The 15,836-nt window shown below is 65.2% G+C and overlaps 2 protein-coding genes across 2 annotated transcripts; one reads left to right on the top strand and one right to left on the bottom strand.

Annotated features, from left to right (window-relative positions):
* Nucleotides 1-4,947: 4,947 nt before the first annotated feature.
* On the bottom strand, nucleotides 4,948-8,607 carry TMEM109 (transmembrane protein 109). The gene is made up of 4 exons (XM_068944187.1): nucleotides 8,540-8,607; nucleotides 7,043-7,296; nucleotides 6,527-6,629; nucleotides 4,948-6,216 (listed from the first exon to the last, which is right to left on the bottom strand). The coding sequence occupies exons 2-4, from the start codon at nucleotides 7,265-7,267 to the stop codon at nucleotides 5,831-5,833; spliced, it is 714 nt and encodes a 237-aa protein (XP_068800288.1). The 5' UTR covers nucleotides 7,268-7,296; nucleotides 8,540-8,607; the 3' UTR covers nucleotides 4,948-5,830.
* Nucleotides 8,608-9,001: 394 nt separating this feature from the next.
* On the top strand, nucleotides 9,002-15,483 carry PRPF19 (pre-mRNA processing factor 19). The gene is made up of 16 exons (XM_068944185.1): nucleotides 9,002-9,140; nucleotides 9,927-10,076; nucleotides 10,691-10,767; nucleotides 10,904-11,045; nucleotides 11,237-11,310; nucleotides 11,392-11,454; nucleotides 11,563-11,604; nucleotides 11,742-11,816; nucleotides 12,119-12,194; nucleotides 12,436-12,545; nucleotides 12,771-12,926; nucleotides 13,006-13,075; nucleotides 13,268-13,353; nucleotides 14,037-14,207; nucleotides 14,435-14,540; nucleotides 14,959-15,483. Exons 1-16 carry the CDS (start codon nucleotides 9,122-9,124, stop codon nucleotides 15,054-15,056), a joined length of 1,515 nt encoding a protein of 504 aa, XP_068800286.1. The 5' UTR covers nucleotides 9,002-9,121; the 3' UTR covers nucleotides 15,057-15,483.
* The last annotated feature ends 353 nt before the right edge of the window (nucleotides 15,484-15,836 follow it).

Here is a 15,836-nt window from a genome sequence, read left to right as displayed (position 1 = left end):
GGGGACGGACAGAGCCGAGCACCCCTCCCCGGGGAGGGGCAGCACCGAGCACCCCTCCCTGGAACGGGCAGCGCCGGGCACCCCTCCCAGGGAACGGACAGAGCCGAGCACCCCTCCCCGGGGACGGGCAGCACCGAGCACCCTTCCCTGACACGGGCAGCGCCGGGCACCCCTCCCCGGGATGTGCAGCGCCGAGCACCCCTCCCCGGGGACGGGCAGCGCCGAGCACCCCTCCCTGAGACGGGCAGCGCCGAGCACCCCTCCCTGACACGGGCAGCGCCGGGCACCCCTCCCTGAGACGGGCAGCGCCGGACACCCCTCCCCGGGATGTGCAGCGCCGGGCACCCCTCCCTGACACGGGCAGCGCCGAGCACCCCTCCCCGGGGACGGGCAGCGCCGAGCACCCCTCCCTGAGACGGGCAGCGCCGAGCACCCCTCCCTGACACGGGCAGCGCCGGGCACCCCTCCCTGAGACGGGCAGCGCCGGACACCCCTCCCCGGGATGTGCAGCGCCGGGCACCCCTCCCTGACACGGGCAGCGCCGAGCACCCCTCCCCGGGGACGGGCAGCGCCGAGCACCCCTCCCTGAGACGGGCAGCGCCGAGCACCCCTCCCCGGGATGTGCAGCGCCGGGCACCCCTCCCTGAGACGGGCAGCGCCGAGCACCCCTCCCCGGGACGGGCAGAGCCGAGCACCCCTCCCTGAGACGGGCAGCCCCGGGCACCCCTCCCCGGGACGGGCAGCGCCGAGCACCCCTCCCTGAGACGGGCAGCCCCGGGCACCCCTCCCTGAGACGGGCAGCGCCGAGCACCCCTCCCCGGGGACGGGCAGAGCCGAGCACCCCTCCCCGGGGACGGGCAGCACCGAGCACCCCTCCCTGAGACGGGCAGCGCCGGGCACCCCTCCCCGGGATGTGCAGCGCCGGACACCCCTCCCCGGGATGTGCAGTGCCGGGCACCCCTCCCCGGGGACGGGCAGCGCCGAGCACCCCTCCCCGGGACGGGCAGCGCCGGGCACCCCTCCCCGGGACGGGCAGCGCCGAGCACCCCTCCCCGGGACGGGCAGCGCCGGATACCCCTCCCCGGGATGTGCAGCGCCGAGCACCCCTCCCCGGGGACGGGCAGCGCCGAGCACCCCTCCCTGAGACGGGCAGCGCCGAGCACCCCTCCCCGGGACGGGCAGCGCCGAGCACCCCTCCCCGGGGACGGGCAGCGCCGAGCACCCCTCCCTGGAACAGGCAGCGCCGAGCACCCCTCCCCAGGGACGGACAGAGCCGAGCACCCCTCCCCGGGGACGGGCAGCACCGAGCACCCCTCCCTGAGACGGGCAGCGCCGAGCACCCCTCCCCGGGATGTGCAGCGCCGAGCACCCCTCCCCGGGGACGGGCAGCGCCGAGCACCCCTCCCTGACACGGGCAGCGCCGGGCACCCCTCCCCGGGGACGGGCAGCGCCGGGCACCCCTCCCCGGGACGGGCAGCGCCGGGCACCCCTCCCCGGGATGTGCAGCGCCGGACACCCCTCCCCGGGGACGGGCAGCGCCGAGCACCCCTCCCCGGGATGTGCAGCGCTGAGCACCCCTCCCCGGGGACGGGCAGCGCCGAGCACCCCTCCCTGAGACGGGCAGCGCCGAGCACCCCTCCCCGGGATGTGCAGCGCCGAGCACCCCTCCCCAGGGACGGACAGAGCCGAGCACCCCTCCCTGGGGACGGGCAGCACCGAGCACCCCTCCCTGAGACGGGCAGCGCCGGGCACCCCTCCCTGACACGGGCAGCGCCGAGCACCCCTCCCTGGGGACGGGCAGCGCCGAGCACCCCTCCCTGAGACGGGCAGCGCCGAGCACCCCTCCCCGGGATGTGCAGCGCCGAGCACCCCTCCCCGGGGACGGGCAGCGCCGAGCACCCCTCCCTGACACGGGCAGCGCCGGGCACCCCTCCCCGGGGACGGGCAGCGCCGGGCACCCCTCCCCGGGACGGGCAGCGCCGGGCACCCCTCCCCGGGATGTGCAGCGCTGAGCACCCCTCCCCGGGGACGGGCAGCGCCGAGCACCCCTCCCTGAGACGGGCAGCGCCGAGCACCCCTCCCCGGGGACGGGCAGAGCCGAGCACCCCTCCCTGAGACGGGCAGCGCCGAGCACCCCTCCCCGGGGACGGGCAGCACCGAGCACCCCTCCCTGGGGACGGGCAGCACCGAGCACCCCTCCCTGGAACGGGCAGCGCCGAGCACCCCTCCCCGGGGACGGGCAGCACCGAGCACCCCTCCCCGGGGACGGGCAGCACCGAGCACCCCTCCCCGGGATGTGCAGCGCCGGACACCCCTCCCCGGGATGTGCAGCGCCGGACACCCCTCCCTGGGGACGGGCAGCGCCGAGCACCCCTCCCCGGGACGGGCAGCGCCGAGCACCCCTCCCTGAGACGGGCAGCGCCGGGCACCCCTCCCCGGGATGTGCAGCGCCGGACACCCCTCCCCGGGATGTGCAGTGCCGGGCACCCCTCCCCGGGGACGGGCAGCGCCGAGCACCCCTCCCCGGGACGGGCAGCGCCGGGCACCCCTCCCCGGGACGGGCAGCGCCGAGCACCCCTCCCCGGGATGTGCAGCGCCGAGCACCCCTCCCCGGGGACGGGCAGCGCCGAGCACCCCTCCCTGAGACGGGCAGCGCCGAGCACCCCTCCCCGGGACGGGCAGCGCCGAGCACCCCTCCCCGGGGACGGGCAGCGCCGAGCACCCCTCCCTGGAACAGGCAGCGCCGAGCACCCCTCCCCAGGGACGGACAGAGCCGAGCACCCCTCCCCGGGGACGGGCAGCACCGAGCACCCCTCCCTGAGACGGGCAGCGCCGGGCACCCCTCCCCGGGATGTGCAGCGCCGGACACCCCTCCCTGGGGACGGGCAGCGCCGAGCACCCCTCCCCGGGATGTGCAGCGCTGAGCACCCCTCCCCGGGGACGGGCAGCGCCGAGCACCCCTCCCTGAGACGGGCAGCGCCGAGCACCCCTCCCCGGGATGTGCAGCGCCGAGCACCCCTCCCCAGGGACGGACAGAGCCGAGCACCCCTCCCTGGGGACGGGCAGCACCGAGCACCCCTCCCTGAGACGGGCAGCGCCGGGCACCCCTCCCTGACACGGGCAGCGCCGAGCACCCCTCCCCGGGGACGGGCAGCGCCGAGCACCCCTCCCTGAGACGGGCAGCGCCGAGCACCCCTCCCCGGGATGTGCAGCGCCGAGCACCCCTCCCCGGGGACGGGCAGCGCCGAGCACCCCTCCCTGGAACAGGCAGCGCCGAGCACCCCTCCCCAGGGACGGACAGAGCCGAGCACCCCTCCCCGGGGACGGGCAGCACCGAGCACCCCTCCCTGAGACGGGCAGCGCCGGGCACCCCTCCCCGGGATGTGCAGCGCCGGACACCCCTCCCCGGGGACGGGCAGCGCCGAGCACCCCTCCCCGGGATGTGCAGCGCCGAGCACCCCTCCCTGGAACAGGCAGCGCCGAGCACCCCTCCCTGAGACGGGCAGCGCCGAGCACCCCTCCCCGGGACGGGCAGCGCCGAGCACCCCTCCCTGAGACGGGCAGCGCCGAGCACCCCTCCCCGGGATGTGCAGCGCCGAGCACCCCTCCCCGGGGACGGGCAGCGCCGAGCACCCCTCCCTGAGACGGGCAGCGCCGAGCACCCCTCCCCGGGGACGGGCAGCGCCGAGCACCCCTCCCTGGAACAGGCAGCGCCGAGCACCCCTCCCCAGGGACGGACAGAGCCGAGCACCCCTCCCCGGGGACGGGCAGCACCGAGCACCCCTCCCTGAGACGGGCAGCGCCGAGCACCCCTCCCTGGAACAGGCAGCGCCGAGCACCCCTCCCCAGGGACGGACAGAGCCGAGCACCCCTCCCTGGGGACGGGCAGCACCGAGCACCCCTCCCTGACACGGGCAGCGCCGGGCACCCCTCCCCGGGATGTTCAGCGCCGGACACCCCTCCCCGGGATGTGCAGCGCCGGGCACCCCTCCCCGGGACGGGCAGCACCGGACACCCCTCTCCGGGGACGGGCAACGCTGAGCACCCCTCCCTGAGACGGGCAGCGCTGAGCATATTGGAGACATCCGTCACCAGGGCTGGAGCTAGCATCCAGACCAGTGTCCATTCTTTGCCCTCCACCCTGATCCTGGTGCCACTGGGAGGGACTAGGAGGACACTGGGCGAGCCTGGGGGGATAGAGTCAGACAGAGTCAAGCAGCCAGCCAGACCAGCACCAGCCAGGTGCCGGTGGTGGGGAAGGCTGGAGGAGGATGGGAAGGGGGAAGGGGACAGATCCCGGCACGCCTAACCTCCCTCCTCTCCTCCAGCCTCAGCAAACAGATGGAGACAGACATGTGCGCGGCCCGGCGTGTTGCAGCCTGTTATGGGCCCCAGGCGCCCTTCGCCTGCCCCAGAAACACAAGACCCACACCCAGCACGCCTGCCCTGACCTGCGTCCCCCAACCAGGGGCAGAGCAGGTCTCAGGGATGCCACTGAAGCCCCACTTAGGTCTCCAAGGGTTTGGGGTCAGGAACAGACCGTCCCTTTGTGCGTGGTGGGGAAACAGCCTGGCGCAACGGGGACAGAGCCCAGCTGGCGTCCCCCACCCCACAGAGGGACCCACCAGACTGGGACACAGCACAGCCAGGGGCCCCAGGTGGCAAGCACAGAGCCGGCCACTTAGGAGATGTTAATCCCCTTTCCACGCTGCGCGGCAGCGCCAGGGCTCGCTGCCCCAAAAAAACCAGTCAGCCAGCGGGAGGGACAGCTGGGACAGCACCCCGGCTCGAGCCGCCGACTCAGAGCCCTGCTCCTGTGACATCCCAGCCCCGGGGCGGCCTCACAGGATGCCCACGCCGCTCCCCACGCAGGGCGGCCGGCCACAGTCTTTTCTTTGCCGCTTCTCTGCTGGCACAGGAAAATGAACTCCCCAGCCCAGCCAGGCGGTGATTAAATAGTGTTTATTTGGTACCACGTATCAAAACAGTTTAAAAAGCAGCTTAAAAAACAAGAACCGACAAAGTAGGGTTTTGGCAGCTGTCCCCTAGAAAAGGTGCACGGCAGCAGTTTGGCACCCACCACGCACAATCGCAAGCCCCACTTTTGGGGAAGGGAGAGAAATCGCTGCTGCTCTCCCCAAAGGGAGGTCCGTGGCTGGAGACCCCCCCTTCCGAGAGACACTCAGAGGAGCGGAGCAGGTTCCCAGCTGGCTAAGCCGGATCCTCTCCCTCCTGCCTAGCCACGTCCGTACCCGCACATGGGACAGATGGACACAACGGCTTTGTGCTTGGCATGGGCAGATGCATGGCACTGCTGCCAGGCCAGGCAAACGCACCACGGATTAAAACGCTTTCCCCTTGCTCTCCTCTTTGGTGGGGCTGGGTTTGGAGATGGGGAGCGAAGGGAGTCGCTAGAGCCAAGGCCCCCCATCTCCCTCCGTGGGTGCAGGCTGTGTAAGGCACCGCTGGCTAGAACTAAGGCACTGCAGCGCGTGTGCAGGGAACAGGTCCCCAGCGCCGTGGGTGCTGCATGGAGCAGGCGCCCTGTTCCCCTCGCTGGGACCCAGGGCTCTTGGGCTGGAGTTCCTCCTGGGCTGGCTTAAACATGCCTACCGGGAGAACTGGGGGGGAGCGGGTGGTGGAAACAGGAAGGGAGGTGCACCAAGTGGGGGGACCCGGTGGGGAGGGCAGAGGTGGGGTGCAGGGGTGCAGCAGGGGGGACGCATGCTGGGAGTGCCGGTACGGGGAGCGGGCCGGGGCCAGGCTGCCGGGGTGCACTGGAGACAGCGCACCAGGAGCAGACCATGCGCCGGGGTCTGCTGGCGCCGGCTCACTCCTCCTCCCGGTTCCGGGGGCCTCCCCACTTCTGCCGCCGCCGCAGCTCCTCCACCTTCCACTCGAGGCTGCGCACGGTGGCCTCCAGCTCGGCACCAGGGCCGCGTGCCCCCGCCAGGCGCCCCAGCAGGGCGTAGAGCACCCAGAGCCCCAGCAGCAGCCCCGCCTGCACCGTTGGGTTCTCCTGGGAGGCCACGATGTAGATGAAGGCCCGCAAGAAGCAGCACAGCTTCACCCACCACAGCGCGTACTCCAGGAGGTCCAGCACCAGCCCCAGCAGCCGTGACAGCAGCCAGCAGCTCACCAGCATGGCCAGGCCCCACAGCAGCAGCTTCTGCACCTCGCTGGGGCCCAGCCTCACAGTCTGGACCAGGAGGTCCCCTGGAAAGAAGAGCATCAGAGCTAGCTTGGCCATGACCCTCCCGGCAAGGGACGAGACTCTCCTTGCCCGCAAGAGGCTGGGAGGGGTGTCCCTGTCCCTCACCTAATTGTCCTCGGGAGCAAATCCAGGGCAGTGTTCCCTGGAGCCTCCACTTCTACCAGTGAAGGGAGGCCATGGGCTCCACCAAAGCAGCCCCACAGACTGTTCTCTCTGGGCCTCAGTTCCCCCTCCCATGCTTTGCCTGGCCTGCACTCAGGGCAGGGCTGGAGTCAGGGGACCCCAGGGAACGCAGCGGCAGCGCTGGCTCACCGTTCAGGCCAAAAACAGTCAGGATTTCTCCCAGGATCTTGCAGAGAGTAGTCAGAGCCATGGAGATGCCCGAGGACACGGTCCAGAGCACAGCGGAGAGGCTCTGTGAGGAACAGGGAGAGACAAAGCTGCTCAGCATCGTGGGCTGGGAGAGACAATGCACCAGGGGAAGGGAAAAAAGCTTTGCTGCCTCTCCCAGGAGGGACGAGCAGGTACCAGCAGGGCTCACTTCCCTGCTGCTTGAGGCCGGATGGCTCAGTGGGTGGATTGGCAAGGGACGGCTCCCACCACAGCTGTGACAGCTCTGGTGTCCAGGCAGAACAGATCTTCCTATAAGAAGATCTGAGCCCCCTGGGTTTCCCTGCCCCCCAGGGTGAAAGGTAGAGGGGCCCCCAAATCCCTCTCTGGGATGCAGGCTCCCACATCCTCTGCAGGGCTTTGCGGGAGCCAGCAGGAACGTGGGCACCCTGCTTGCCCCTGCCCCTGCCCCACTGGCGGCCGGACAGAGCGCCTCACCTCCGCCACCAGCTGCAGGGGCTCGCGGCCCACCAGGGTCTCCAGGGTCTCCCTCGCCGCTCGGCCCAGCCGCGAGAGGAAGTCTTCGGTGACTTCGGTGTCCTGCCTCCGAAAGCCTTCCTGCCCATCCTCCATCCTGCCCGCTGCCACCCCGAGAAAGGTGGCCCCCAGGATCAGAGCCAGCACAGCCCAGAGCAGGAGCCAGCGCCCCGGATCGCTCCCCATCTTCGGTCTTGTGTCCAGCCCAGGAACCTCTGTGGGGGAGAGAGAGAGCCCGAGTAGGCGCAAGGCTGGACAGGGCAGGGGCCCTGCTGCCCCCGCGCTGGCGCAGGCACTAACCAGCTGACACCTTCCCCGCAGTGCCAAGGCCACCTCGGCTGTCAGTCAAGCCTCAGCCCTGGCCTCAGCCCAGCAGCTTCCTCAGCACACCCAAATTGCTCCCAGCACCGGGGCTTGGCAGCGGCTGCCAGTGCCTGGCCAGCGGGGCCCCGCGCCAAGGCTGGAGGTGTCACTGCCCCCGGCCAGCGCGAGCGTCCCGCGGGGAGGCAGAGCCCTCGTCCCCAGAGCTGCCGAGGGGCTGGGTCGAGCGGGGCGCCGGGCGCCTGCTGCTGAGCGAACCCCGGCTCGGCCGGCTGGGGGGCTATCTTTAGCAAGCCGTCACTGGTGGGCCCCAGGCCACGTCAGCGGGATGCCAGGGCCGGCCGTGCCCAAGGGCAGCTGAGCCTTGGCGGGCAGCTGGGGGCTGTGCGGGGGGCCCTGCCGGGTGGCCGAGCCGGGCGCCCAACACCCATTCCCGCCCCCGGAGGGACAGCTGCGCCAGGGGCCAAGGGGCACTGTCTCCACGACCGCCAGCCCCTCCAGGACACCCTGCACCCCCAGCACCCAATTCTACCCCAGCTCTTTCCGCAGCCAGGTACCCTATCCTGCCCCGGCCCTTCCTGCCACGTCCACCTGGGCTTCCCAGTCCTCCTTGGCCCCCGAGGTACCTCATCGTTACGGGGTGCCCCATCTCTCCGCATCTACAGAGACCACACTTCCTGGGGTATCTCTGTCTGGCTCCTGGGTGCTTCCATTTCTCCCCATCCCCTAGGTGCCTCCAATCGCACAGGACCCTGGTTCCCAGGTTCTCCAGCTCGCCCACCCCCCAGCACCCCACCCTCGCCCCTTCCCGTCTCTCCCACCCCCAGCCCCCCACCCTCACCCCTTCCCATCTCTCCCACCCCCAGCACCCCACCCTCGCCCCTTCCCGTCTCTCCCACCCCCAGCACCCCATCCTCACCCCTTCCCGTCTCTCCCACCCCCAGCACCCCACCCTCACCCCTTCCCGTCTCTCCCACCCCCAGCACCCCACCCTCACCCCTTCCCGTCTCTCCCACCCCCCGCACCCCATCCTCACCCCTTCCCATCTCTCCCACCCCCCGCACCCCATCCTCACCCCTTCCCATCTCCCCCCCCCGTTCCCCCCCCGGTCCCTCCCGATCTCCCCCAGGGACCCACCTCCCGGGAACCCCACGCCCCTGCTATCCCCTATCTCCCCGGCCCCCCCACCCGCCTCGGTGCCGCCCCCCGGGGGGCCCCCCGCCCCCTCCCCTCCCCTCCCCTCCCCTCTCCCACCACCCGGCCGGCAGGGGGCGGCGCTCACCGCCGCCGCCGCGCGGGGGCGCCGCAGGGCCGCGCCGGGGCTCCGCGCGCGCGCCCAGCCTCGGTTCGGAGCCGCCCGCGACGCGGGGCACGCCGGGAGCCGTAGTCCAGGGGCCGTGCACCCCGCGGCATTCTGGGCGCTGGTCGCCATGGCAACGCAGCCCTCGCCGGCGCCTGTTGGGCGCGCCGTGGACGGGGGGGCGGGGGGGGGGAGCCGTCGCCGTGCCTGCCCCCGGTGCACGCCGGGAGGCGCCGTTCCCGCGCGGGAAGGGGCGGGCGGAAGCGGCGGGGCGGCCTTCGCCCCCCCGGCGCGAGGCACGCCGGGAGCAGTTCCGTTTCCGGCGGCGGGGCCCCGCGTGAGCGCCTCGGACCGTCGCTGCGGCCGCGCGCGCCGGACCCGGACCCGGAGGCGGCGGCGGGGCGGCCCCGGGGCCCGCCATGGCCCTCATCTGCTCCAGTGAGTGCGCGGCCGCGGGCCGGGCCGCAGGCGGCCGCGGGCCAGGCTCCGGGGCGGCGTTTCGTGCCCGTGCCCGTGCCCGGCCGGCCCCGCTTGGCGGGGCTTGTGTCGCCGTGAGGAGCCTCTTCTGCCCCCTCCGCCGCGCTCGCTGTCGCGGCCGGGGGGTGCGGAGCAGGGCGCGAAGGGCCTCGACTCTCCCCTCAGCTCTCACCTGCCGGCGGTGCTCCGCGAAAGCAGGGCCGTTACCCCAAGGATGCGGCAGCACGGAGAAAGGGTTCTATCAGCCGGTGCAGCTACCCGCAGCTAGCAGCTGCCTCTCCGATCCGCCAGCTGAGAGGAGAAACCTGCTGCTGACGCCTTGTCTGAGCAGGCAGCACAAGCAGGGAGCGCTGGGGGCCTGAGCCACACTCGCGTAGTAGTATAGAAAGATTTCGGAAAGCTTGCTAATAGCTGCCTTTTGAGGCGCTGACCTGGGTGCGCTTGGCCTCTGGGCCTTCACTGGCTTGGCTGATGGGGAGGGGAGCGATAGATGTTTTGCTAGTGTGGCATAGAGGTGGCAACATACGTCTTAGAAGGAGGTCTGGTCTGCCTCTCGTATCAAGGGCATGTTGCACAGTGTAGTTGTATTCTTGGGGAGGACTTCAGTTTTTTGGGTAGCCCTTTTTCTCGCTTGTGAGAGGCAACAGGCCAGCAGGGACTGCCAGCACTTGAGCCATGTCAGGACCTAATCTTATGCTATGCAGTGGTGCTGTAATTTGTGCAATCTTCCTTCCTTTCTTCATACAGTTTCTAACGAGGTGCCTGAGCACCCCTGCGTGTCACCAGTCTCCAACCATGTCTATGAGCGCAGGCTGATCGAGAAGTACATTGCAGAGAATGGGACCGACCCTGTAAACAACCAGCCTCTCTCGGAGGAGCAGCTCATAGATATCAAAGGTAAGAAGGGCATGTGCCAGGAGCAGAGGCGCCCAGAGCCTGAGTACCTGTGCTTTGCAATGCCTGTACTGCTTCTCTCTGGGGAAGCACAGGGGTCTCGGCTGCATCAAGATTGGGGGCACAGGACAGAGATGCACAAGCCATTTTAGGCATAGGCAGGTAGATTTATGAACGTGGATAATGCTGCCAGAGAAAGGACTTGGAGAAGCAGCAGCAGAGTAGAGTCAGTGCAGCAGTGATGTGCAACTGAAAAAATCTGTGATCTGCAGAGGTGGGATGTGCACAGCTGGGGTTTTAGGTATCTTGTGTTGCTGTGCTGTGGGCTGTGCCCAGGGCAGACTGCCAGATAAACTGGACCAGTGGCTGTATCTATTCTGGCAGCAGCTCTAAGTCATCAGGAGAAAGTGCTGGGACCCTGAGAAAAGATTTCCCAAGGGACTGGTCAGTCACTGATGCAGTCAGAAAGCTGAGCTGAAAGGATGGATTGCTAGAAGATGTAAACAGAAAGGAGTGTGTGTGTGTATGAAGGGACTGGCAGGAAACAGGTTTTTTAGGTGATGCTGAGGACACAGTTGACCCCAGAGACTGATATGTTCACACTATCTCCTTGACAGTCGCCCACCCAATCCGACCCAAGCCGCCATCTGCTACTAGCATACCAGCCATCCTGAAAGCCCTCCAGGATGAGTGGGTAAGTGCTGGCCCCTAGCTGGGTTGGGGCTGAGAATGGAGCGGAGTACCAGTGCTGGCCCCTTCGGGGAGAAAGGGCTATCTGCACTGGGGCTAATGTGTTCCCCTGCCTGTCTGGCTCTTCCTTGTCCTGCCAGGATGCTGTCATGCTGCATAGCTTCACCCTCCGTCAGCAGCTGCAGACTACACGCCAGGAGCTGTCCCACGCACTCTACCAGCACGATGCTGCCTGCCGTGTCATTGCTCGGCTCACCAAGGAGGTCACCGCGGCCAGAGAAGGTGACGTGGAGTTGTGTGGGGGCTATGTACCTCTGGATAATGTCCTGGGTCTCGGGGAGAGTGGGCTGGGGAGCAGAGGGCACTGTGTGGCCCTGGAGCAGGTGGGCTCAATAGAGATCGCTGGGCTGGACACCATCTCCTTTTGCCTTCAAGTGGCCTGTCTAACTTATAGGCTTTCTCTGCCTCTGCAGCCTTGGCAACTCTGAAACCCCAGGCTGGCCTCATCGTGCCCCAGACGGTGCCATCCTCCCAGCCAAATGTGGCAGTGAGTTGAGACTGCATATCTCTGCATGTTTGCCCTTTGTTTCCTTTCTGGATGTAACCAGCCCCCTTCTGTCTTGTACAGGGTGCTGGGGAGGCCATGGATCTGGGAGAGCTTGCGGGCATGACCCCCGAGATCATTCAGAAGGTAAAGGATCTTCCACTTGTGCTGCCATGGCCTTTGGCAGCTGCTGTTCTCCAGTTTCCCACTGTGAGAGCTGAGTCAGTGTGTTACCAACCTTCTCTTGTTTTGCAGCTTCAAGACAAGGCTACGGTGCTGACCACGGAGCGTAAGAAGGTGAGTGGCTGCATCTTGCTCTGGGGGATGGAGCTGAGTGGCTTTGGGTGATGTGAAACAAGGTGCTGTGGAAATCAGGATGTGAAATGCCCCTGAGGGAGGCCATTATTTGCCTCCATGCTATTTCTCTTCTGCAGAGAGGGAAGACGGTTCCAGAGGAGCTGGTGAAGCCAGAGGAGCTCAGCAAGTACCGGCAGGTGGCTTCGCACGTGGTGAGTGCCATGGCATGAGACAAGGGCTTGAAAACTTAGCCCTGCCAGCTGGGCATCCAGGCATCTCCTTTGCTGCTTTGCAGCTTAATGAGCAACAGATTTGCTGCTGGGCAACGCAGGGAGAGGGTCATGGCGTTCTGTGCCACAGCCGGTCAGGGGTAGGGGCGTGTGCTGGAATAGATGTGGCACAGATTCCCACTGTTGGAAGGAAACATTCTGGGTTCCCCTCAAGAGCCTCTCAATTCCCTTTGGGGCTTTTTCTTGCTTGTAGCATTAATCTGATGACCTTTTACTTTGTGCAGGGGCTGCACAGTGCCAGCATCCCAGGGATCCTTGCCCTGGACCTCTGTCCTTCCGACACCAACAAGATCCTCACTGGTAAGGGAGTCGTCCCCACTTGCGGGGGGCTGGCTGCTGTTAGCAAAGAGCTGCGGCTGCCTTGGTGCAGGTCCCTTTCTCTGTGCTTCCAGGGGGTGGGTGTGTGGCAAGGGGCATAAGAAATTCTCTCAACTCAGTGCAAAGCGTCTCAGGACAACGTGATCCTGAGGAAAGATGGGCGGACTTGGACTTGGCTAGCCACAGACTCCCGTCTCTTACAAGTCTCCACTTTATTTTGCAGGGGGGGCTGATAAAAACGTTATTGTCTTTGACAAGACTTCGGAGCAGATCCTTGCAACGCTCAAGGGACACTCTAAGAAGGTTACCAGTGTTGTGTTCCACCCATCTCAGGTGCGATCATGCCCATGTTTGGCCTCTTTCCTCATAGCCAAATGACTCCAGATCAGACATCCTGGACCCATCTCCTGGTGGTCTGTTCTAGGGGGTGAGGGGTCTTCATCTCAGGCAGACTGGTGATGGGCCAGTTCTTGTCCATAGGAAACTCTTAGGTGGAGAGGTGAAAGTCTTTTGACCGTATGCCTTTGGCATTAACCTCCCTGCCTCGTCCCTGTCTAGGACTTGGTGTTCTCAGCTTCTCCTGATGCTACTATCCGGATCTGGTCTGTGCCCAATGCTTCCTGTGTGCAAGTTGTCCGTGCCCATGAGGGCTCTGTGACAGGGCTGAGTCTCCATGCAACAGGTGACTACCTCCTCAGTTCTTCTGATGACCAGGTGAGACCGAGCACAGAGAGTACAGACACCCCCTCACCCCTCGTCTCTGGGTACTCAATGCCCTGTTTATCTCTTCCAGTACTGGGCTTTCTCGGATATCCAGACAGGCCGTATCCTCACCAAGGTGACGGATGAGAGCTCTGGCTGTGGTAAGGCTTGTGGCTGGGTATCTCTATCCCTAGGGGCTGTTGTGAGTTTTTGGAGAAGGGATTTTTCTGCCCACAGGTCCCTGGGTTTCCAGGACCCTGTAAAAGCTTGTGGGGGGGCCTGGTAACAAGGTGAGAAGGTGTTCCAGGATAGACTCTCCCCAGCGCTCTGAATTTCTCCCTGTGTTTCTGCAGCTCTCACTTGTGCCCAATTCCATCCAGACGGGCTCATTTTTGGAACAGGGACAATGGACTCCCAGATCAAGATCTGGGATCTGAAGGTAAGGGTAGCTCCGGGCAGGCAAGAGGGTTTGGGGAGGTGCAAGGGGACACAGCTGGTGTATTGGTCTGTTCAGTTCAGTGCCCAGCATAGTGCTCAGTCGAAGGCACGAAGCCTATGTCTGCTGAAGCGAGAGTCTGGGGGGAGGCTTTGGGGATCTCTTCTGCCATTTTCTCCAAAAACATAACACTTCAGCTCAAGAGTTGCCTCTTTTCTGGTGCTTTAGCTGGCAATCGTGATCTTGTGACGAGGTGTTTGCTGTGTCCCTAAGAGAGCTACTGGGGAGCAGGAGTGTTTGCAGGCAGGCTGTCTGGCTCTGCTGTGGGATGAGTAACTCTGAAGCAGATTGATAACAGATTGGCATAGACTGTCTGCTTGGCTGAGCTATATGGACAGAGCTCAGCAGTTACCGGGTTCTGCTCTGTCATGTCCCTGGAGCTGATGTGAAGAGTAGGAGTTCGGGTGCTGCATGGGGTGACGGTGCCCCATGGCTTTCCTCACCCCCACTTCTCTGGGCACATGCAGATTTTTGCCATCCCGCCCGTTTGGGGGCTGTTGTGCTTACCTGCACTTTGTCTGCCAAACTGCTGCCCAGACCCCAACCCAAGGTGCCCTGGGAGGGCTGAGGATGCTGGATTCAGCATTTCCCTATGAGCCACCAGCGTTTGATTGTCTTGTTCCCAGGAACGTACCAATGTGGCCAACTTCCCAGGGCACTCGGGCCCCATCACTAGCATTGCCTTCTCCGAGAATGGCTACTATCTTGCCACGGCTGCAGACGACTCCTCTGTCAAGCTCTGGGACTTGCGTAAGCTCAAGAACTTCAAGACATTGCAGCTGGACAATAACTTTGAGGTGTGTGACCCTTCCCTGTGATCACCTGCCTGGGCAGGCTCGCAGGTTCCTGTCTCCATATCCACTTTCCCAGCCCTGTGCTGACTGTGCTCCTCCGCTCTGGGGGAGCCTGATGCAGAGGTGCCAGTTGTGGTGGGTTCCCTCTATGGGTGTTGGCACTGAGAGGAGTTGCTGCCTCCCTGGCACCCAATGGCCAGTTTGGAGCCTCTTCTCCCTCTCCTCTGCAGGTGAAGTCTCTCATTTTTGACCAGAGCGGTACCTACCTGGCCCTGGGAGGGACAGATGTTCAGATCTACATCTGCAAGCAGTGGACAGAAATCCTCCACTTCACAGGTGAGGGGTTCTAGCTGGTAGAGGCTTTGGGAGGAGGCAGACTGGGGGAAGGTTGGAGGGGAGGCATTCAGGTGCCCTCCTTGGGGAGAGGAATTCTTCTGATTCTGATGTACATGGCGCTGCAGACATACCTGTGGGGTGCAAAGTGATAGCATCTCCATCAGTGTCTCTGCCAGTGGTTACCCTGGGTGCAGGGGAGAATGTGCGGGCACTCCCTTGGCTGTGCAGTGTGAACTCTCAGGATCTTGAGAACGGGCCAAGTTTGGAGATGATCTTTTTCTGCCCTTAGTGCTGCGAGTCAGTGACCCTCAGCATAGAAAGAGCATGTAGCAGAGGCTAATTCCTTTAAAGCCCAATGCTTTGCTCTGTCCAAGCTCCTCTAGTCATGCCATAACCACATGCTGCTTTCCTTCCCCAGAACACAGCGGCCTCACCACAGGAGTGGCTTTTGGCCACCACGCCAAGTTCATCGCCTCAACGGGCATGGACCGGAGCCTGAAGTTCTACAGTCTGTAACCCCAGATGTGGGGTCAAGGGGGTCTCATGCTGCAGTGTTGGGGTTTGGGGAGGGATGGAGGGAGTATTGGGGTGGGGGGGGGCTATGTGGGAGGGGAGGGAGGCAAGCGTGTTTCATTGCTTCTCTAGGCTTCCTTGCTCTAGCTGTTGGCAGAAGGGAAGCTACCAGGATGTCGCCTTCTCTGTGCTTTATGGATTTGTTTTGTTTTTCTCCTTTTCTGGTTTCGTGTTTGTCTTTCTGGCTTTAGATTCTTTTCTGTGATTGTCACTGAGTCAACAAAAGGCTCCAACCCTTTGCTGGTGGGTGTTAGTGACTGAGAGACCTTAGTGGGAATGTGCGTAAGAAGGGAGGGGGGGGAGGGAGAACGTGCAGGTTTTGTAAGCAGTTATCTAGTTTCATTATGGAAATAAAGAACTATTCATCTTACCTGGTATGTGCACAACTTGCTGTCATCCAGGTGCCCAGGAGGGGGTTGAAAGGACCAGCCAGCTGCATCTGCAGTGCTCCTGGCACTGGGTAACACTGTTGGCAGTCAGAGCGCCCTGTTTGCCCTGGGATGTGCTCCCCACCACTGGTGCATAGAAGCCATTAATGGGGATGTGTCTTCCCTGCTTTGGTGGAACAGCTGCTCTTATCCTGACCTGCTGTAGCTTTGACTGTGAGCATAAAGATGTGTTTCTTTCTCAGGACCCTCCTCTGGTGAGCTAGGCAATGCTCACAGCCCTGTTCCCTCGTGACTTTTCACATCCAGGCCGTGGAGGTATCTAGTCCTGTGTGAT

The sequence above is a fragment of the Struthio camelus genome, chromosome 5 (genome assembly GCF_040807025.1).
Source record: "Struthio camelus isolate bStrCam1 chromosome 5, bStrCam1.hap1, whole genome shotgun sequence".
NCBI classification, from domain to species: Eukaryota; Metazoa; Chordata; class Aves; order Struthioniformes; family Struthionidae; genus Struthio; species Struthio camelus.
The sequence above is the reverse complement of the archived record's forward strand: the minus strand, read 5'-3'. Positions and strand labels throughout refer to the sequence as shown.

What these genes read in the sequence shown, in the direction of transcription:
- TMEM109 (XM_068944187.1), bottom strand. Translation starts at nt 7,267, where the DNA reads ATGGGGAGCGATCCGGGGCGCTGGCTCCTGCTCTGGGCTGTGCTGGCT. An exon ending in CCCTGCAGCTGGTGGCGGAG is followed by an intron (nt 6,630 to 7,042) that starts GTGAGGCGCTCT and finishes TGTTCCTCACAG; the next exon opens with AGCCTCTCCGCTGTGCTCTG. An exon ending in GACTGTTTTTGGCCTGAACG is followed by an intron (nt 6,217 to 6,526) that starts GTGAGCCAGCGC and finishes TCTTCTTTCCAG; the next exon opens with GGGACCTCCTGGTCCAGACT.
- PRPF19 (XM_068944185.1), top strand. An exon ending in GCAGCTCATAGATATCAAAG is followed by an intron (nt 10,077 to 10,690) that starts GTAAGAAGGGCA and finishes TCTCCTTGACAG; the next exon opens with TCGCCCACCCAATCCGACCC. An exon ending in TCAGTTCTTCTGATGACCAG is followed by an intron (nt 12,927 to 13,005) that starts GTGAGACCGAGC and finishes TATCTCTTCCAG; the next exon opens with TACTGGGCTTTCTCGGATAT.